This window comes from Pteropus medius, unplaced genomic scaffold (assembly GCF_902729225.1).
Source record: "Pteropus medius unplaced genomic scaffold, Ma_sr-lr_union100, whole genome shotgun sequence".
Taxonomy (NCBI): Eukaryota; Metazoa; Chordata; class Mammalia; order Chiroptera; family Pteropodidae; genus Pteropus; species Pteropus medius.
Window position 1 is genome coordinate 5,351,191 of NW_024355206.1, and position 20,149 is coordinate 5,371,339.

General features: G+C 57.2%; 1 protein-coding gene and 1 long non-coding RNA gene across 4 annotated transcripts in view; one reads left to right on the forward strand and one right to left on the reverse strand.

The window, feature by feature from the left end:
• The window catches only part of TMC3 (transmembrane channel like 3), a 32,939-nt gene that overhangs the window by 5,013 nt on the left and 7,777 nt on the right, over positions 1 to 20,149 (forward strand). Inside the window, exons 2-17 of the mRNA XM_039858270.1 lie at positions 2,423 to 2,658; positions 3,853 to 3,996; positions 6,688 to 6,763; positions 8,651 to 8,732; positions 10,263 to 10,369; positions 11,129 to 11,227; positions 11,312 to 11,454; positions 12,042 to 12,189; positions 12,818 to 12,861; positions 13,423 to 13,570; positions 14,818 to 14,927; positions 15,902 to 15,980; positions 17,035 to 17,271; positions 17,644 to 17,772; positions 18,013 to 18,080; positions 19,813 to 19,941. Of these exons, the coding sequence (XP_039714204.1) occupies positions 2,570 to 2,658; positions 3,853 to 3,996; positions 6,688 to 6,763; positions 8,651 to 8,732; positions 10,263 to 10,369; positions 11,129 to 11,227; positions 11,312 to 11,454; positions 12,042 to 12,189; positions 12,818 to 12,861; positions 13,423 to 13,570; positions 14,818 to 14,927; positions 15,902 to 15,980; positions 17,035 to 17,271; positions 17,644 to 17,772; positions 18,013 to 18,080; positions 19,813 to 19,941 (1,832 nt within the window). The 5' untranslated portion in view covers positions 2,423 to 2,569. The remainder of the gene's footprint in view (positions 1 to 2,422; positions 2,659 to 3,852; positions 3,997 to 6,687; positions 6,764 to 8,650; positions 8,733 to 10,262; positions 10,370 to 11,128; positions 11,228 to 11,311; positions 11,455 to 12,041; positions 12,190 to 12,817; positions 12,862 to 13,422; positions 13,571 to 14,817; positions 14,928 to 15,901; positions 15,981 to 17,034; positions 17,272 to 17,643; positions 17,773 to 18,012; positions 18,081 to 19,812; positions 19,942 to 20,149) is intronic.
• On the reverse strand, positions 6,561 to 11,367 carry LOC120599300 (uncharacterized). Of its 3 annotated transcripts, none has more exons than XR_005651854.1 (3): positions 10,033 to 11,367; positions 9,336 to 9,419; positions 6,561 to 8,703 (listed from the first exon to the last, which is right to left on the reverse strand). It is a non-coding gene; the product is annotated as an uncharacterized LOC120599300 (long non-coding RNA). The 3 variants fall into 3 exon arrangements; XR_005651855.1 differs by having other exon boundaries at positions 6,561 to 8,209; positions 8,591 to 8,703; positions 9,336 to 11,367; XR_005651853.1 differs by having other exon boundaries at positions 6,561 to 8,212; positions 8,591 to 8,703; positions 9,336 to 11,367.

Below are 20,149 nucleotides of genomic sequence, written 5' to 3' on the forward strand. Positions count from 1 at the left end.
GACACAGGATCTTGATAGTTTTAATGTTCCAGCTGGAAGCATTTGAGGAATTTTTAGTCATTTTCTGTCTATACACGTGCTGGCGTAACCTAAAGTCATCCTGCACATCTAAAGTGTCTCACGAGATTGTCAGAAGAAGTCCAGGGCCTGCAGGTACTCTACCTGCTTGCATCCCTCCCGTGCCTGGCCACTGGGGGCCTGGAGGGCCGGGGGTGGGCACGGAGAGGCACTGGACAGTGAATCTGAGCCCCAGGGCTGGGAGCTCGGAGCTGTAAACGTGGATGCCAGGTCGACCTCAAAGGGAATTTTTAAACTTCAGACCAAGAAAACCATAGAGAGTCCACAGACAAGTTTGATCACATTAGGAACTCATTTTTACCAATAATCATAAACACACGTCATATCGATGTGACGTAAAGTGAGCAACTTTGATTAGACAACACATTACTTTCATAATAAAACTGTTTACAAATCTACAGTTTTTAAAAAATTAGGCAAAAAGATGGCATGATTGATTCATATCAAGTGTAATTATTCCTACTTAATCATCCCAGTTAATTTATGATTCGGATATTAAAAACAGTGAAATACTTTCAGATTAATCTAGTTTCTCTCATCTATACTATCAAACAGAATTATCTAAATAAATATTTAAAAAAATAGTTGGTTTGCACTAATCTGTTTTAATAAATCCCTGTACTATCTCAGAATTTGCTGCGATCTCTCTCTACCCTCAAAACACATATATATGCAGACACAGAAATGCTCGAAATAGTTAATTACATTAAATTAATATGAAATATTTCCATTTTTGAATAAATGTTTCAGAATAAGACAGAGGGGCCTTTAGAAATTGTAGGATGAAAAAAAATCTTTGAGATGCTCAGAAATAGGCTATGTAATAAAGATCTCTGAAAGAACACCTAAAAAACTCGGAGTGCTAGTAATAATCCTATTATATATACCACTTTGTCCATTTGATAAGCAGAGAATTGATGTAGGTAGAACATCAGGCCAAATGGCCTCAGGCAAATTGGTAGACAGGTGACCTGGTCTCCGAGGCCCCAGGTCCATCCTTGACCGAAGACCAGCTCTGGCACCTGCTTCTGCTTTGTCCCCATGCCCTGGGCCCTGGATCAGAACACCTGTCAGACACCCCTGAACTTCCAACTCTGGCTTGCACCTGTCAGTCCAGTGCGTGCTGACAGAGCTGTCTGATTGTTTGCTGATTAATTCATGGAGGAACAGGAAGGAAGGAAGGGTGGAGGAATGACGTTCTCCTCAGGCCCCAACCCCCGGAGCGCTGACGGGCATTCCTTCTGCCCGGTGTCTGGCGCCCACCCCATTCATCACACGCCTGTCCGTTGTGTCCGTAGTGTGTGTCGAGGGGACCCAAGTGGAAAGGCCCATTTCTGTTTCAGCCCTGCGCCTCCCCAGTCTGTCCGCGTGTAAGTGACCTCACCGCGAACAGACCATTTCTCGTGTTAATTAGAAAACAGAGGCTTCTCTTGTGAAACCGGGGGGCAGTCCTGGGCTTGGGGAGGGATTCTTCTTGAGTGGAGAATCCTGGTGAACGGGAGTGGTTACAGATGACTGAACGTGGGAACCGGCTAGGGACAAGGTCACTGGGGACCGTTCTCCCTGGGGGCGGGGGCAGGAGCTGCCGGTCTCTGTCCAGGGCCAGGACCAGCCAGGCACCGCGAGCTTCAGCAGGTGGTTCGTTTTCAGAACAGGTGTGTGACCGTCGGATCTCTCGGAGTCTTACTTCCTCACGTGAAGCCCTGGGAGGTCTCGGTAGCATCATCACGTGACCATACTTAGTCACTATGAAATATAACAACATGTCAGTTAGGTTATTATTAACCATGCTGGAGCATTTAGGAGTGGCGTGTCATTACTTCTGAAGCCTTTTAAATGGTAGAAATATAGCGAATGGGGCAAAATGTTGGCAATTGGTGACTAAGTATACAGTATTCATAGTATTCTATCAACATTTCTGCAGGTGCGACTTTCGAAAATGGAGGAAAAGCTGAGAAAAAAATACATAAAAACAAATAAAATGTTACCACCATCCGTCTCCCAGATGACACTGTGTGAGCACAGACAAGAATCTCATTCTCTCTAAGCCTCTGTCTGAAGAGGTAAAAATGGGAAGAAAACATAAACTATGCCTTTCGTTCTCTCCAAGTATTTTGTGAACCAGCCACAGTAACTGATGTAAAGAGTTTCGCAAACCACAGCGCACTGTCTGGCACAAGGGTCACCGATGTGATTAGTTGGTGGTCCTAGATCACCTGGCCAGGCCTCGCACCCGGGCTGTGCAGACGCCAGCCCGTGTCTGCTGAGGCAGCCACTTGAACGTGCATATTCATGAGGGACATGCATATTCATGACTTGCTTTCTGGCTTCTTCCCTGCTCCAGCACCAGAGCAGCCGCCAGTCCGCTTCTGAGAGCGGGAGGGCTCGCAGCCTGCAGCTCCAGTTCAGAAAGCCTGGCAGGAGCAGACCCCGCCTGCCGGCTTCCCAGTGCCCTGCTCACCCCGAGTGGCCTCGGAGCCCGTTGGTGCCCATGAGACCCTCGAAGGCATCGCAGCGCTACAGAGGTGTCCGGAGAAATGCCGGCCAGCACTGCACATACCAGGAGTCCCTGCTGCTCAGGTGAGCCTGCCCCATCCATCCGCTGGACCGCAAAGGCGGGGGTGTGGGGCAGGGGAGCCTGGGTCCCCCGCACATGCCTCCCGAGGATCGAGGCCCCGTACCACTCGGCACTGCTTCAGGATGAGCTCAGACGCCCCCCTCCAGGCCCTGCACAGCTGGGGTGGGGGGTGACCTCAGTGAGCACATAGAGGGAGGTGGCTCTGCCCGCTCCCTGTCCCGAGGGATCCAGACCCGAGAGCCTGAACCCGAACCTGCTCGATCACTGGCCAGACCCACAGACACGCTCGATCTGTCTCTCTCTATTTACTCAATCAGCAGTGTCAACAGACAGCAAATAATGTGTGTGTCTTAACAAACAAGCTGTCTGTTGGGAACAGCTTCAGGCTGGTGAGCGTGGGGGACTCTGTTCGCATTTGCTAAATATTTATAAAGGTGGATGAAAACCTTCGTGAATTTAGAGAGATGCAAGAAAATTCTACTCTGAGTAAAACAACCTGAATTAGAGAAAAAAGAATTTTTTTCTTTTCCTTTTTTTTAAGAGCCTCATAGCCATAGGAGAAAATTCTGTGTCTTCCTGGAAAGTTACATTAAGATTATCATAGTAACTGTTACTGGGAGTAAATGTTGCTGCTTGTTGAAAAGTCCTTCTCCTAGAGAGGAACTCTTTCCCTGAACTATCGGTCCCGTAAATTCACTTAGCTGGTGTCTTGTTCACTGAAGTCGCTGCCTGCCCTGCCTCTGTTAGGTCAGGTTTTAAGTGGATTGACGTGGGAAAGCAGGGAGGGGTCTCTGGGTGGCAGAGTTTGGTTTCTCATTATTTTTCATCCAGAGCAGGGAGCAGGCAGGAGTCCTGTTGGTAAGATTAGCCGACCCCTTCAGTGAGCCTGAAAAAGGCGTTCTGCCACCCAAGACGCTGCTTTTGAGGGATCGTGGATAAAGGAGCAAGCACCCTCCTGCCTCCTTTCACGACGTCTTCTGAGAATCTCTCACGCTGAGACACTGTCCTCTTTCATGACCCACCAAAGTGACAGGAAGCAAATGTTTCAGGGGGCGGCTGACACTGCTGCATTCCCTCGCCCCCCGCAGCCCCCCACTCGCCACACACGCTCCACGCAGGTGGCCCTGGGGCAGGGTCTCCGCCGGACGCGGTTCTGCTAACACATCTCTCCCTCGACGCCTCGGTCCGCCCGGCAGCCTGGACTCCAGCCTGAGTGCTGATGACACGGGGGACAGCAGCGATCCAGAGCAGATCTTCCAGAACATCCAGTTCCAGAAGGACCTCATGGCGAACATTCGCTGCAGACCCTGGACCATGGGACAGAAGCTGAGGGCACTGAGGTAAGGGCCTCCGCAGCAGCTTCCGGCGATGGCAGCCCACAGAGACACCTGCGGGGTCTGGCTGGCCCAGGCAGGGCCTCGAGGCGGCCCGTTCTTGTGTGTGTCTGGGTTGGGGGATGTGTGTTGGAAGTTTTGGGTCTTCTACCTCCTTTTCAAACACTAGATTTTAGCATTGTGTCTAGAGGTGAACAAAAGAAGCAGCCCCCCCTCACTCCCCAAAGAAAAGTGTATAATTTTGTCGATGTAAGAAACATCCAAACCTGTAAGGAATTGTTCTAAGAGTTTATTGGAGCCAAATTGAGGACAGTCACACAGAACGATGGACGGGGCTGGCTTAAAACCTTTCCCCGAGGGAGTTACAGGCCCGGGGCAGGACAGCCCAGCTGGGGATTCATGACCTTGCGCCCCTTTCCGTCCAGGATCCACATGACAACATGCTCATCTTACCTGGCCGGCGCCTCCCCTTGGGGAACTCTGCATGGGAAACCGCGTTTCCATGACACTAACAGCCCTGTCAGTCCGCTTAGGTGATGGCAAAGAGCTAACGGTCTGGAGGCAGCCCGCCTGCATCAGACGCTACGCTCGCGGTCCCCGGCCACGGATGTCGGGTCGTCAGTGCCTCTAAACGCCAGGGCCTTTCCCTTTAAGGTGGAAGGGATGGCGAAATGTGGCACCCACCTCCTGCAGCAGGATTTCCGAACTCTGTCACGCGTCGGGTGACAGAACCCCGGGCGCCTGCAGACCACCCAGTCAAGACACAGGGACAGCGCAGGTGTGGCTCAGGCGTGGCTCAGGCGCACTCGGCCCGTCTGTGGCAGTTCCCAGTGGCGTGAAATCACCCACGTGGGCGCCCAGCACTGTCCTGCTGTGTGGCAGCCACGCCCTGTGACTGAGTAGTGACAGTGACACCGCTGTGCGGGCTCACAGCACAGGCAGGGAGTAGAGTGGCCTCAGTGACCGCTGCCACTGACCTGTGAATGGATGTCCCTAACGAAACAGGACGACACCTTGTCAGCGTTAGGGCCACTGCCCTGCCTTCCTGTTTGGTGCCTGTGTCTCTGCCAAGCAGACGGCCCCTACCCCCTAAACCCGCCACGCAGCCCGCGTTTCCTTCCCAGCAGCTTGCACCTTCCCCGGGCCCCCACTTCAGGCGCTGCCCTCCAGGACTGGCTCTCAGGCCTGCCCAGCATCCTCCGTGCTTGTTACCAGCCCTCATCACTTTATGACTTGTCCATCTCTGTTAGCAAGTGGACAACTCTGCTTCACGTGCCTCTGTATTATTCCTCTGTGCTTGAACCAAGTGAGTGTGCAGGACATGTTGGCAGGAGAAATGTGATAAATAATGGGTTGAGATACAGTGTTACTTCACTTTTAAGGCCTCTGTCTTCTAGTCGCTGCGTGGGCAACGGTGTTGACCCTCTCCCTCGCCTGCGTTTCTGGTTTGGAGCAGAATGAAGCCAGTGCACTGGCTGCGCCGTGAAGATGGGGCGATTGCAGTGCGGGCGGAGCGTTGGTCCGAACCGCAGCGATCCGGTTCGGCCGCATGGAGAGCACCCCATTGCGGGAGGCGGGCTGGGATGCAAGCGGGCGGAGCCGACACATCGATCAGGAGAAGGGAGTTACGGACACTGAGCGCGACCTCACAGGCGGCCAGTCTTGGACCTGGGGCTCTCGACAGTGTGATACAGTGTCAGGCGAGGTCACCTTGGTGGTGACGCTCAGCTCTACGAGTGTTCGCCTTCTGTCTCCCGTGGCAGTGACATTGTGTCCTAACCCTGCAGTTCATCTCGGTGTGACTCTAACTCCTATCCTCCCAGTGAATTCAGAGCGATCAGCTAGTGTGTCACCAGGTCGTTGGGGCTGAATCAGCTTGTTCATGGCTGTGTAGACACAAGTTTTTTGCTCACAGTACCCGACACCACCCCGGTCTCAAAGCAGAGTCTCTGAGCTGGGTCTGGCTCTCTCGTCCAAAGAACCAAGTGAGGAGGGAGGGTGTCGTGATTCGGGGGGAGCCAGGATGCTGGCTCCCACCACCGGGGCTTCCCAACAGACAGCTCCAGTGGCATCCAGGAGGGCAACAAGGAATCCCTCGTGACTGGTTTGCGTGTTAACTCATCGTTTTGTGTGAATTAATCCATTTAAATGTTAAAAGAAAATACGTTTTTCTCATTTTATTGGAGAATAATTAACATCCATCGCTGTACAAGGCATGCAGCTTGATGGCCTGATGTACACGTACTGTGACATGGTCACCACGGCAAGTTCAGCTGACATCCGTCATCTCGTGTGGATAGACTGTGACGAGGACGCTTAGGGTTTGCTCTTTCAAGTGTTCTGCGTGCCCCACGGCAGTGCTAAGTGCAGTCACCACGCCGGACATGACATCCCTGGGACCTTCCTGTCTTATGACTAGGAGTCTGTACCTTTTAACCCCCTTCCTTCCCCTCCCTCCCCCACCCCCACCTCCGATAACCCCAAGTCGACCTCTGGAAAATGCAAATGCTTCCACGGCAAGCGTTTTCCCTCCAGTGACCAGAGAACCAGGAGATGAGACTTGCAGACCTCCCCCCCCCGCTTCCAGCATTCTGTCCCATGTTGTTCGGCCACGGAGTCCTGTTGGATGTTCGCATGCTTTGGCCAGATTAGAAGAGTGATGGACTCATGCTCACTGCCATGCCTCTCTCCTCCCAGACGAGCGAAGGAGATCGTGCTGAAGTTTGAGGGTCGGCTGACCAGGACGCGGGGCTACCAGGCAGCTGGTGCAGAGGTGAGGGCGCGCGCGGGCGCGGCCCCCCGGGCTGGGGTCTCAGGGAGTCGCACCTGTCACTGCAGCTGCCACGTCAGGTGTGCCCATCAGTCATGCACAGCCGGATGGTGGTATGGTGAGCTGCCGGGTCTGCGTGTCCCAAAACGTGGCCTTTAGTCCCCAGTACTGTCACTTACCATTCGTGTGACCCTGGCTAAGCCTGACTTCTCAGAAATGGATGTCTCCCCGAGGGCACGATCTAGCATCTTGGCCTGGCTTAATCCCGCAGATTAGATTCACGGTGTCTCTTACAGTGAAAAAGCGACAGGCCTTTTCCAGCCCCACTTAACACAGCGCTGAGGTGTGTGTTTCCTGCTTCTCCCGTTCAGCTACTTAAAGCTAAACTTCAGTATATGTTGAAATTACCTATCTGTAAAGACAGTGCAACAATTTTCGTAACTGTTTAGAAGACAAAGAAGTCACATCCCCTTTTTGAGCTGCCTCTTCTGAGTACAGTGTATTGTTAAGAATCTCACGGCTCAGTCACTGAGTGTATACTCTTCACGTTGGAGTAATTATGCAAACAGTTCGCCTTCTTTCCTTTACTGACACCGTACCTTCAGGATTGTTCCATGGTGCTGAGCAGTGTCCGGTGCGGAGTCTCCTCGGCAGAGTGAGCGTTTGGGCCGTCCAGCCCAGGGCCCTCAGTCGAGCCCCCGAGGTGGTGGCGGGGTCTCTGCGTCTCCGCCTGCAAAACCCGCAGTGCTTTACTCCGTGCCGTGCGTGGAGATCCCCACGCAAGTCGGGGTTCAGGAGCAGCTGAGCACCACTGAGGGGATTCTGCCTCCGGTAGGATGGGGGATGGCATCCCCCAGGCAGGAAAGAGCTCCTTCCCGGGGCACAGAGCAGAGGGCCTGGGCCGGGGCTGCATCGCAGGCCTCTGACCTCCCTCTGCCCAGTGCCTGTTGCATTTGGGACCTGGCGGTGGCCTGAGTCACCAGTGCTATCCAGCCCCGGGCCCTCCCTGGAGAGTGCTGGAGCCCCCGGCCCCGGACACCCAGGCAGGGCAGATCAGGAAGTGCTGGTCCTCCCCACTGTGCCAGGAGCGAGCAAGGGGCAGGCAGTGCCTGGGAGGACGCCATGGACCACACAGGAGGCCAGAGGGATGGCCGGGCGTTCATGGGCGAAGCGCCCGTGTCTGCGTGTGGGGGGCTCTGGGCCGTCTTGAGCTGGGAAGAGCAATAGCTCCAGCTTCTGCTGCAACCTGGATTCTCACAAGCGGCCGTTTGGCCCCGCAGACCCGTCCAGGATGGCACAACCCCACGTGTCCGCGTCAGGACCCTGTGCTGTCTCACAGTTGAGGACACTGTGGTTATATATGTGACTTCTTAGCAGAACTTCAGGTGGTCTGTGTCAGAACGGACAGCTGCGAGTCTCAGGGTCAGCCTCGGACCAGTCTGCCCTGCTCTTCTTTGAGGGAAAAAACAGGTGTTTGACTGTGTGGCAGTTGTGTGTCACACACACACGTTTCCAGAGCTCAGAGAGGCAGCTTCTGGCAGGGGAGAGGCTGGGACGGGCTCCGGCTGCAGGGTGGGGGGCACCCAGTGGGCATGCCCATTTTCTGGGTACGCTCCCGACTTTGGTCCTTAAATGGGGGTGGGAACTGTAGTCACAGGGGTGCTGTGAGCCCTCTGTGTTCTGGGCCCGACTCCCAGAGCCAGGTCAAGTGGGAGCATTTGGACACCATTCCTCCAGCCACTAGGCCCCAGGCAGGGGTGGTGGGGACAAGGCAGGCCGGGGCCCTTGGCGCAGACACCACAGCTCTGGGCCCGGAGCAGATGGGCTCACCTGGGCAGGAGCGCAGAATGGACACGGTGGGAAGCTCTCTGATCCCCCTCCTCCTTCCAGCTCTGGCGGAGGTTTGCTCGCCTGGCCCATAACTTCGTGGTCATCTTCATTCCCTGGGAAATGAGGATAAAGAAAATCGAGAGTAAGTTGGGGCTTAGGGAAGCGGGGCGGGGTGCAGCCATGCCCACCGCCGGCGGGGCTGAGGAGAGCCTGGCGCGTCCTGGCCATCACACTGGGCAGCCAGGGGCACGGGCACAGGGGCGCCGACCTGCACTGGACATGGGACGGGGGGCGGGGTGTGGGGGGGATGCACGTCTGTCCCCACCTTCCCCAGGACGGGAACAGGCCCACATTCCGCTGCGGCTCATCAGCACAAACCAGGGAGGACCGAATGGAAAACGGGTGAATAACACTAACGTGGGCAACTGCAGAACAGACACAGGAGTCTGCATTTCCCAGCTGCTCCCTCACCCCTGCCCTAGAGGGTCCCGCACTGCAGATGCCAGGCCCGCGCCCCTGGTCCCTGGAGGCGGTGACTGACTGCGGCTGCCCAGCCCAGCCCTCTGTCTGCCCTGGACCGACTGCCTCTGCGGGGCAGCACCTGCTCCAGAGCTCCCCGTGGGCTCAGGCTAAGCCGGGCTCCAGCCCAGAGCAGCTCCTCGCTCCGCCACCCCCACGCCTCCCCACCCCCTCCCTCCCCAGCCCCGTAGCCGGCCCTTTCTCAGGCTCTGCTGGGAGCCCTGACCTTGCAAGCTGCTGGTCACCATGTGACGGCCCCCACCTAGCGAAAGGCGGGCAACTCTCCCCATGTCACGTCGTGGGGGGCCACCTGCACGAAGCATGGAAAAGTCACATGATGGAGCAGTGAAATTCGTTTTATAGAAGAACGTTTTTGCATGAAAAAAAATTCTTGTGATATAGCGAAAACTCACGAGGCATGCTGTAGTGAGATGCCAGTTCTATATGAAAATTTATACCTATGCCATAGTAACGTAGGGTTACGCTAAATGTCTACTAGAAACTAGTTCTAGTGATTTTCATTTAGTGATCTTGGACTAGGTTTTTGTCGTTATTTTCTTCCTACTTATCAAAACAAACTAAATTTGAAAAATCGAGAGGTTATTTTTCTTTTAAGTGTAGGACAAATTCATCTGCTCCAGTAAGTCATCGAAATGTCACCCCTGTCCTTGTGTAACTTCTCTGCTGCCTTGTTTTCTCTGTGTTAATTTGTTTTTAAATACACTTTTTATTTTAGAATAAATTTGCACATAGAGAAAAGCCTCAAGGACAGTTCCCATAACCCCTTCCCCCAGTTTCCCCTAAGGTCAGCACCTAGCAGATCATCTAGAGATGAAGGCCAAAGAATCCTTAGAGAAATTCTTGGAATTTTCAAAATTATGCAAAATGAAAGAAAGATAAGTTCTCAAAACTTCTGAACGTACATAAAATGTTATAAATTCAGTGAAAGCATTGGAGATGAACATGACATTGGGGAAATTTTTTAATTAGGGGCTTTTTCTGCACGAGACACTGGTAGGCAGTGACGAGCGGGTCGAGCCCTGTGATGGCCATCTTTAGGGGGACATCCCACCGGCTGCACGCGGGGCGTCGCGCTCTGCGGAGCCTCTCGCACCGCGAGGGTTTCAGCCGAACTCTCTTTCTCGTTCCCTAGGTCATTTCGGGTCTGGGGTCGCGTCCTATTTCATCTTCCTGAGATGGCTGTTTGGAATTAATATTGTGCTGACGATGATGACGGGTGCTTTTATTGTCATTCCAGAGGTAAGTGCCATCCGCTAAAAGGACGGGGCGTTAGGGAAGCACCACAGAACGTCCACCCTCGCATTCCTTGCGAGGGGGCGGACGTGTGTGTGCAGACCGGGCAGCAGACTCGTTCTGACAAGGACCAGGCCCTGAACATTAGGCGTTGCGGGTCCTGCGGTTTGTCGGGGCTCAAATCCGCCACGTGGGGGGAGCAGCCACCAACAGTACGCACACCAATGCACGTGGCTGTGTCTCGGTGCGATCTTAGTGACAGATGCCGAAACCTGAGTTTCACGTGATTCTTATGCGACACAGAATATTATTCTTTCGAATATTTTTCCCGAACATTTAAAAATGCAAAAGCCATTCTCAGTGTTGGGCCATAGAAAGAGAGGCCACAGGCTGGATCTGGCCCGTGGGCCAGTTTGTCGACACTGGGTTAAAATAACACCCATTTCTCAGCTAAACGTCACCCTCACAAAGCGAACGGGGCCATTCCCAAGCTGTTAGCAAGGCCCAGCAACGTCAGTGAGCCAGCCGCAGAAGCCACTTTAGTCCAGAGAGAGGACACCCAGCCCGGCCCTCGCAAGGCAAATGACAATCTGGCCTCCCGTGATTAATTGTCACCAACGAGGATCAAGCAGAAGTCCACCCGCTAGAAAGCTGTTATGTGGAGCCTCTTCCGGGGAGCGGGGTGGGGCCAGCCGACCCTCTCCTCTGGTCCCCTCTGGTCCCTTCCCACCAGAGGGCCAGGTGACGTCTCTTCTCTGTCACCAGCTCATTGCAGGCCAGCCCTTCGGAAGCACCGCCAGCAAGAGCATCCCCAGGGCCCACGCTGCATCCGCGCAGGACCTGGACACCGTCTGGTCCCTGGGGGTGCGGCGAGGCGCGGCCACCCGGGTCTGCCCGGCGGGGGGTGGGGCGAGCGGGCGGCAGAGTGACCACAGGCGCCCCCTGTAGGGCTACCTCCAGTACTCGGTGCTCTTCTACGGCTACTATGGCAGAGAGCGGCGGATCGGCAGCGCCGGCTACCGGCTGCCCCTGGCCTACTTCCTGGTGGGCATGGCCGTGTTCGCTTACAGCTTCGTCGTCCTCTTGAAGAGGTATGGCCGCCCCTCCCTGGGGACGCACGCCAGAAGCCCTGTGCCTGGTCGCATCCAGTCTTCTCGGGGACCCCCTGAAGCTAAGGCCTGATGGTGCCGCTTGCACGGACGAGGCCCAGGGCGAAAGAAGGTGCTTGTTCCCACCAGCCCTCCTGGGCACTCGCCTCTCTGGGCCGGCCTCCGTGTGGGTCCGGAGAGGCCATGGTCACGCAGACGGAGCAGGCCGTGCAGCTGGGGACGGTGGAGGGGCAGTCACCCGCACTGGGCAGGGGCTCCACGCAGCCCGATTCAGCTCAGAGGAAGGAACTTCATTTCACAGTCACAGCTTCGCAGATGATCGGCTCTGGCTCCCAGGCCCACATGCCGTCAGTGACCTCCAGGCCACTGCAGTGACCGGCCACTGCCATTTCCACATGGTTCAGCAGGGATGCTGAGGCCCCGCGTGGCCGAGTCATCCCGTGCTCGTGCCCGTGTGTCCCTGGGGGCAGCACATCGGAGCCACACAGGGCCCTGGGGACTGGCAGCAGCCCCGCCTGGCCGGCCGGTCCTCATGCTGTCCCCATGCCCCTCCCCCGCCGCCTTCGCAGGATGGCCAAGAATTCCCGCACGAGCCTCGCCAGCGCTTCCCGCGACAGCTACGCCTTCTGCTGGCGAGTGTTCTGCGCCTGGGACTTCCTCATCGGGAGCTCGGAGGCCGCGGAGAGCAAAACCGCCGCCATCGTGAACAGCATCCGGGTGAGCGAGGCCCGCGGGGGCGGCGGGGCGGGGCGGGGGGCGGGGCGGGGGCGGGGCGGGGGGAGCAGACCTGGGCTCTCAGAGCCCAGCGTGACAGCTGAGCCGCTGGCCCTCTGCCCACGGGCCCCAAGCCAGGGGACCTGCCCCAAACCAAGAACGGGGAGAAGATGGGGGAACTCCTCCTTGTTCTCCTTATTCCGTTCTCCTGAAGTTAGTCTGCCTTCGGTAATTTGCATGGTGGACGTGTGCCGGGCTGCGCGTAGGCAACCTGGACGTGAACACACGGACTCATGGAGAGTGGAAGCTTTCGGTGTTAACGCGGCCGCCGACGCAGTTAAAGCTTTCAGACAGGCAGCCGAATGGCACCCCCTTCTGAGGAAAACACGTGTCTAGACTACTTCGCTTGTCTAAACAATTTCCTCTGCCACGTCCTCTTCCCGCTCCCTAAATGCCTTTTTAACCTGCTTTTTATCACACGAAGCATTGGTACCGATAGAATCTTGATATGAAGTCTAGACAGTCGAGTCATGATTTAAAACGCTGGATAAATCGTTTCCAGTCGTGAAAAAGCGCTAAAGATTGACCGTCGTAGTGATGCTGAGCTCTGAACGCGTGTCTTTCCTTGCAGGAGGCCATACTGGAAGAGCAGCAGAAGAGGAGGAGCAGAAACCTGTATGTATGGGGCCGCCCCACCGCGCCGGCCGGCGAGCCGGTGTAGTTCGGTGCAGCGCTCACCACTGCCTGCATGCTGCCTCCACCCGTGGTCAGGCGGTTCTCTCCCCAGACCCATCCTCCACGCATGTGCCCTGCAGGAACCCAGAAAGTTTCCAACACCGGTGTTTGGGGGTAGAGACCCGGACACAGGCCTGAGGTCGACCGGCTTCCCATTCTTTTTCTGAGGTGTTAAAAGACAGATGTTTGGCACCAATTTCTGTTTTGTTTTGTTTTTTTTTTAAGCAAAGGCTGGTTTGCTGCAGGATCGGGACACAGCGATCCACATTCTTTAGCAGGTGCAGCGAAGCAAAGCTGCAGGGGGTTCTGTGTCCCCCCAGTCTGAGAACTCCAGCCTTAGAAGCCGGGGGGGCGGGGTCAGTGGGTTTCCCTCCAGGGACACCCACGGGAGACATGTGCGCAGGTAGTAGCATCTCCGTCGATTCGGAGGTCCGCCCGCACGCGGAGAGGCACGCGGAGACCGGGTCGGGGGGCTGTCCTCAGGCCTGCCTCTGCCCATAGAGCTGTGGCCGTCTGCCTGAGGGTCATCGCCAACACCCTGGTGCTCGTGTCGCTGGCCGGGAGCATCTATCTCATCTGCTTCGTGGTGGACCGGGCGCAGAAGCTGCAGCAGGCCAAGAAGGAGCTGACGCTCTGGGAAAAGAACGAGGTGGGCACATGAAGTCCGCCCGCCCTGCGCCCGCGGCGCTTCTGAGCGGGGCGAGCGGCCGAGGCCCCACGAGAAACTGCGGTCCCCCGTTCCAGAGCATGGCCGAGGGGTCGCGTGGCGGCCACGCCAGGCACTTCCTCTGGTCTCGAGGGCGATGTCGATTCAGAAACGACTTCAAGCCTTGGCGCGTTTTTCGCCTTTGAGCCTTTTCGCCCATGCTTTGCTTTTCTCACGTGGCATTTCCCCACCGGCACGTTCCAGAAATCGGCGTCACCGGCAGGTTCGCGGTGGCTGCGCCATCGTCCACCATGTGGTCAGCCCTGACCACGAGCCCGTGCCAGGATACACGAGTGGTGCCCGTGTTGTCAGCGCGTGATGCCCCAGCTCCACACGCCTGGCTTTTCTTAAAAAAGATCATTTCTATCCCTTTTACGTGAAGATTCCCACGAGTAGAAAATTACCGAGAGGAAGACGATGAACAGTTTTGTGATTCGTAGTGTGTTACGGGACCGTTGTCTGGCGAGCGAGGGTCAGTATGCCTGTAAAGGTGTGAGAGGCACAAAGCAGAAATGCTGCTCAGACCACGTCTGTGAAGTGCTGGTCACCGCGGGGCCCCAGAGACTGGAGACGGCGTGAGGCTTATCAGTTTGTTCTCCGCATGCGATGACGTTTCAAAGCCTGAGACTGCATTAGGCAATCTTTCTCCATACTTCTGTCTATGTTATGTCGGTTAAGTGGGTTGTGTACGTGCGGGCTCGTGTGTCGATGTAAATTTCTAAAAGCTAGAATCACTCTCACATTAGGTCACAGTTCTCGTGTGCCAGCTGCTTCTCCCGTGTCATTTGCCATAAGTGCAGGAGATGAGAAGAGCCAGGCCTGGTTCTCTGATGGTTAATCTTCCCTGTACGTAAGGACTATTCGGTCTCTGCTGCCCTGTCTCCTCTCACATAGTGACAGGTGCTTCCACCGCCCACCCAGGGTCAGGGAGGTAGGACTAGGAAGACGTAACTGGAAGTCGCAGGAGACATGCGTGTGAATGGCATACGTGGGTGTTGTCCAGTTAAGGAGTGTCCCTACAGGGAGCAAACCTTTGGGAAAGGCCGACCAGCAGAGATTTGGCTGGGGGGAGGGGGGGTGTGTGATGTGCGTCTCTCGTGAGAACAGCGTGACCCAAGCCCTGGGCCGAGGCCGGTGTGAGTGAGGCTGGTTGTGGCGCCAGGGACCTCACGCGTGGCGTCTCTCGGCAGGTGAGCGTGGTGGTCTCGCTTGTCACCATGCTGGCGCCATCCGCCTTCGACCTCCTCGCGGCCCTGGAGCGCTACCACCCCCGAACCACCCTGCGCATCCAGCTGGCCAGGTACTACAGCCCTGCGGGGCATGCCACAGGGGCCTGCTTCTCGACCCCGACGTTAGCGCGCAGCCTCCCCCGTGGAGGCAGCTCCTGGGGGCCCGGCCCGGCGTCGGCACCCACGTCTCCTTCGCAGCGCTTCCCTGGGTGGTCTCCCTTCTGCGTGGAATTGACAGGCTTGGGGGAGGCACCTGCTCCTGGTCTGCAGCCCGCCTGGGTCTGGATGGGTCCCGCCCTGCATCCCCCACAGCTGAGCACAGGCTGCAGTCAGGTCCCCCCTTGACCCCTGGGAGGGCCGCTGTCCTCCAGGCGTCCGCAGGCGTTTTCCGTGGGGGACCGAGAGGGACCGCTTTAGGGTTTGTGGGTCACACGGTCTCGGTTGCAGCTGCCACCGGCCTATGACGTGTGATCGAGAGGGTGGCCTGTGTGTCCTTGCGCTTCGTTCACAGAAACGGGGGTGGGCAGGGTTTCCCTTGGAGGCCGGAATTGGCCGCCCGCTCACATCCCACCGTCAAGTCAGGGACGGAAGGACCCGCGGGGAAGGGGGTGGGGGTCGGGGCCCTGGGAACCCCCCGCCCGTGGGCCGCGCTCACAGCTCCACAGCCCGGCCTCTGCGCTGGCTCCGCTGCTGAGTCGAGGGGCGGTCCTGTCACTCAGGCCCGCCTCGTCCTCTGCGTTCAGAGCGGGGGGAAACGGCCCCAAGAGGCCGGTTAGGGCAGATTGTGGTGAGGGGCGCAGGACGTGCTGTCTCAGCGCCTCTGACTCACCAGCCACGCGGAGCCCGGGCGCCACCCAGACCCGGAGAAGCGGGTGGATTCGGGAATTCTGTGCCTTCATGCAACGCCCCCCAGGGCGGTTCACCAGGAAACGGAGTTCGGCAGCCGCCGTGTGGGCACAACCGCGTAGGCGCCCCTGGACCGCGGCAGGCCTGGCGGGGCCGCAGGGCGGCCGTCCTGTCCCTCAGGTGGGCTCGTGCCTTTCAGGGTCCTGGTGCTGTACCTGGGGAACCTCTACAGCCTCATCATCGCTCTCTTGGACAGAGTCAACAGCATGAGCGCTGAGGTAGCAGCTTCCTGGGCCGCTGCCCGCCAGCCCCTGTCTGTCTGTCTGTCTGTCCGTCCGTCTCATGCACGCACACGGGGGCCGTGGTCGTTGCTGTCGGCGTCACTGTTTACACTGGTACCCCCACTCGTGGTCTTCTCAAGGTAAAGAGGGAGGAGTTAGCCTATTTCCCGGGGGAGATGCTGAGGCCAGGGTTCGCGGCCAGCGAGCGACCGTGCTGGGTGAGAGCGTGGCCTCCGACCCCAGCCTCCTCCACCTACGACCCTGTTTCAGAGCAATCAGCAGCTGCAGAGGGTGAGCCCAGGCAGGTGGCAGGTGTGAGACCGTTCAGGAAATGACCCTCTCATGGGGAAGGGCTCAGAGTGGGCCGCTGTCCCCACACAGTGGAGGCATCCACTCCCAGCCTCGCGGGGCCTTGGCGCTCACTCTGAGCCCGCCCCACCTGTGAGGGCGTCCCGGATGGGAGTAGGGGAGGTGCAGGGGGTTTCGTAGGGTTCTTAGTCCATGCCACTCCCTGCTAGCATCCGAGGCGTATCGAGCAGGAAAGGCCACAGCGAGGGACGCTGTGCATCCAGGCGCTGGCATTGCATGGCTGGGCCCTTACCTGCCTCTTAAGGCAGAGTGGCCGCAAGTGTTCACCCTCACCTGGCTGGGCTTCAGTCCCCCCATGTGTGACGTGGGGTAATCATTCTTACCCGACGCTCTGGTGAGGGTGAGAAGATGCAACGTGTGTTAACTAGAATGGTCTCTGGCCCTGACCAGGGGCCAGCAAGTTCCTCCCATTGCAGTCACGTGTTCCGCTGCTGCGGCCAGCTCTCATCAGATGGTCATTTACCGAGCTAGAACTGGAAAGAGAGGGGGAGATGGGGAGGGGGGAGGAGGGAGGGGGAGAGAGCGTTGTGTAAAGGGGGAGGGGAGGAGGGAGGCAGACGGGGCCAGGGAGGCCATGCCCCAGCCGTGCAGCGCTGTCCTCGCTGTCCACCACGGGCTCTTACAGACACGTGGGCACCGTTGTCAATCTCTTCCCTCCTCCTCTCCCTCCTTCTCTCTACAGGAAGCTGCTACCAAAAACGACACAAGTCACTGGGTGGACTCCAGCATCTTCCCTGCCACCAGGACAGCCCCCGAGGAAGAGGGGTGGCCCATGCCCACGCCCGGGTCTGGAGGCAGCACGTGGGCCCCGGAGGTGGCTAGCGTCCCACCTGACACCCTGCCCCTCTCAGAGGCCAACCAGACCGCGGTCCACACCCAGAGTCCGCAGAACCAGTGCTGGGAAACCTACGTGGGGCAGGTGGGGCCCACATCCCCTTCTAAAGCCTTCCCATGCTCAGGCCTGAACCGGGCCCCCACCCTAGCGCTGCAGTCTGACCCACTCTGCCTGTCACCTCCCATGGTCACCTCCCACGGGCCCACGCTGCTCCCCGCCGGAGCGGGATCGTGGCCTTGGGTGCTCTGCGGCCAGAACCACAGACCCAGGCTCTCCGGGATTCCTGTCATGCCGACCTTGGATTTCAAAAATCAAACGCACAGACATTTGCTAGGCGCCCGTCGTTTGCTGGGAGTGAATGAGAGGGGCCCAGTGGCTCTGAGGGGCCCCTGCAGGAGGAGGCGGGTGGCAGGCCGCGGGCGGACAGGGCCCGGGGCACGCTGCGCTGTGTTTCAGGAGATGCTGAAGCTGTCCATCATCGACATGCTCTTCACCGTGGCCAGCGTCCTGCTCATCGACCTCTGCCGCGGCCTCTTCGTGCGCTACCTGGGCGACTACTGCTGCTGGGACCTGGAAAGGAAGTTTGTGAGTGACAGGCTGCGCTGCGGGGCGGCCGCGAGGCGGGACCCGTCCTCTCCCCACGTCCAGGCGGGGGGGACACAGACGTCTCCAGCTCATGCTTCCATTTACCGTTCGCTGGGATGGCCACGCGGAAGACGGTCTCCATCATCTGCAAGAGCAGAGAGTTCCCCGCACGGGACCGTGACACGCTGGTTTGTGCCAAGACTGGCGCATTGACTTATGGCTGTCGATTTTCTCTCGTAGCCTGAATATGGGGAATTCAAAATCGCAGAGAACGTGTTGCATTTAATCTACAACCAAGGAATGATTTGGTAGGTGCCACAGCTTGTTCTCACCTTTGTTCACGTCTCACGTGGGCAAAGATTTTCACTGACTTAGAATGGGATGGGACCGTCATAAATGCGGTCGTCACAATTAAGAAAGAACACGGTTTTTAATAGAACTGTTTTGCGTGCATAGTGATGTTAGTGATGGTTTTCTAAGCATCTTGCAGAAAGGAATGCTGAGGGAAATAGTCCATTTTCAGGCAAAAAAAAAAACCAAAAAACCACAGACGTGTGCTGGAGCCAGCAGAATAAGCGGCTTAGCAGGATTCAGGGAGAAAAAGGAGGCTGCTGACGCCTCTGGGTGGCTTCTAGGAGGGACGGAGTCTGGACTGGAGCCTGGCCAGCCCCGCGCTGAGGCCCCTCCCTGCTCCTCCTCCCTCAGCCTCCACGTTTTCACAGAGACACAGCCCAGGGGCACGGCCATCCCCCAGACCAAGGGCTTCACCCCCGGGGGAGGCCGGGAACGTGGAGAGGCTGCTCACCCGGGGCACCCCCGGCCAAGGCCACCTCTCTGTGAAGAGCCGAGAGGGACCCTCCCATCCCCGTGGACGCACGTCCATGGGGCACAGCGCCCAGCCCCCTAAGCGAGCCAGGCCTCCGTCTCCGGCTTTAAAGCTGCTGGACCCCGCGTTTCTGTTTCTTAAAACATAGGCAAACAGAACCTCGGCTTTTCCGTGCGTTCAGATAACACACCCTGCCCTCATAGCCATTCAGCGAAGCGTCTGCAGATCGAGACACAGGAGTGATATTCCTTCACGTCCTGTGCTCTTGTAGTCCACTCGCTTTGCAAAGTATTGTCACAGATAACGTATTAAAAGTAATACATAACGTTTGCTAGACGTGGGGCCCTTTTATACCTGTAGTAACTGGCTTGTTCCTTACAGAAGCCCCTCTGAGAGTCGTATTTTCTCCATTTTAAAGATGAGGCGTGGAGAAGCTAAGTGTCATGCCTCATGTCACACAGGCAGTAATGTTTTTGCTCACTGTGAGAAACCCACCTTGTAAAAGGTCTTATTACGCATGTGTTTACACCTGTCCTGTTTTCCCCACTGAGCCCAAGCTCCACCAGCGTCGTGTAAATGCACGACCGGAACACGTGGCTTTGGACCTGGGTTTGTGCCCCGGGGGACACTGACTCACGGGATGCCTGGGCGTCTGCCTCCCTGGGATGGTCCGATTCTGGCCTGTTGTCCCAGATCGGTCGCTCTTAGAAGCGTCTCAGTTTGGAGGGCGTAGGGTCACTCTTTATTAGCAACACCTCTTTGGGTAAATCACCTAATTTTCTCAGATTCCCCTTCCGTGACTGTAAACTTTAGATCGTTTCCTCTTCCTTCATGATGGCGGAAGATTAGATGAGCTGAAATGTGTGAGGTCCAGCACAAGTAGCTGTTGGTTAACTGGAAAATCCACACTTCGTTAACACAGGCAAATGCAGAGCGTGCCCCAAACTTGTTTGCTTCTCCCCCGGAAGAGGGCCCGTCCTCTGCTAAGTGTGGAGACAGACACGAGCACCAGGTTTTCCTGGGCGGGGAGGGTGTTTTAAAACAGGATCACCGCTCGCCTGCAGAAGCGACCGGCCTCTCCTCCGGAAGGTGGGCAGTTGGGGTCTCAGACCTTCGGGGGGCTTCCCCAGTTCTCTGAGCGCAGGGTGTAAACCCAGAGGTCTCAACCATGGACTAGAGGGCGCGGGCTAACTGGCGCCCCCTGTCGGTTCCAGGATGGGGTCCTTCTTCTCCCCGTGTCTCCCCGCATTCAACGTCCTCAAACTGATGGGGCTCATGTACCTGAGGAGCTGGGCCGTGCTCACCTGCAATGTGCCGCACCAGCAGGTGTTCCGAGCGTCCAGGTCAGTGGGCTCCAGGCCGCTTCGGGCAGAGAGCCGCCGTCACCACGCTCGCCTTGGGCAGGGCGCCCGCCCGGGGCTTCGCATCCTGCGCCTGTCAGCGTGTCCCTGTCCGCGTCTGCTCCTCACACAGACATCCCAGTGCCCACCCCGGAACTAAGTACCACTCCCCCCCGCCCCGTCCCGCAATCACATGCTTTTTTAAAACTTT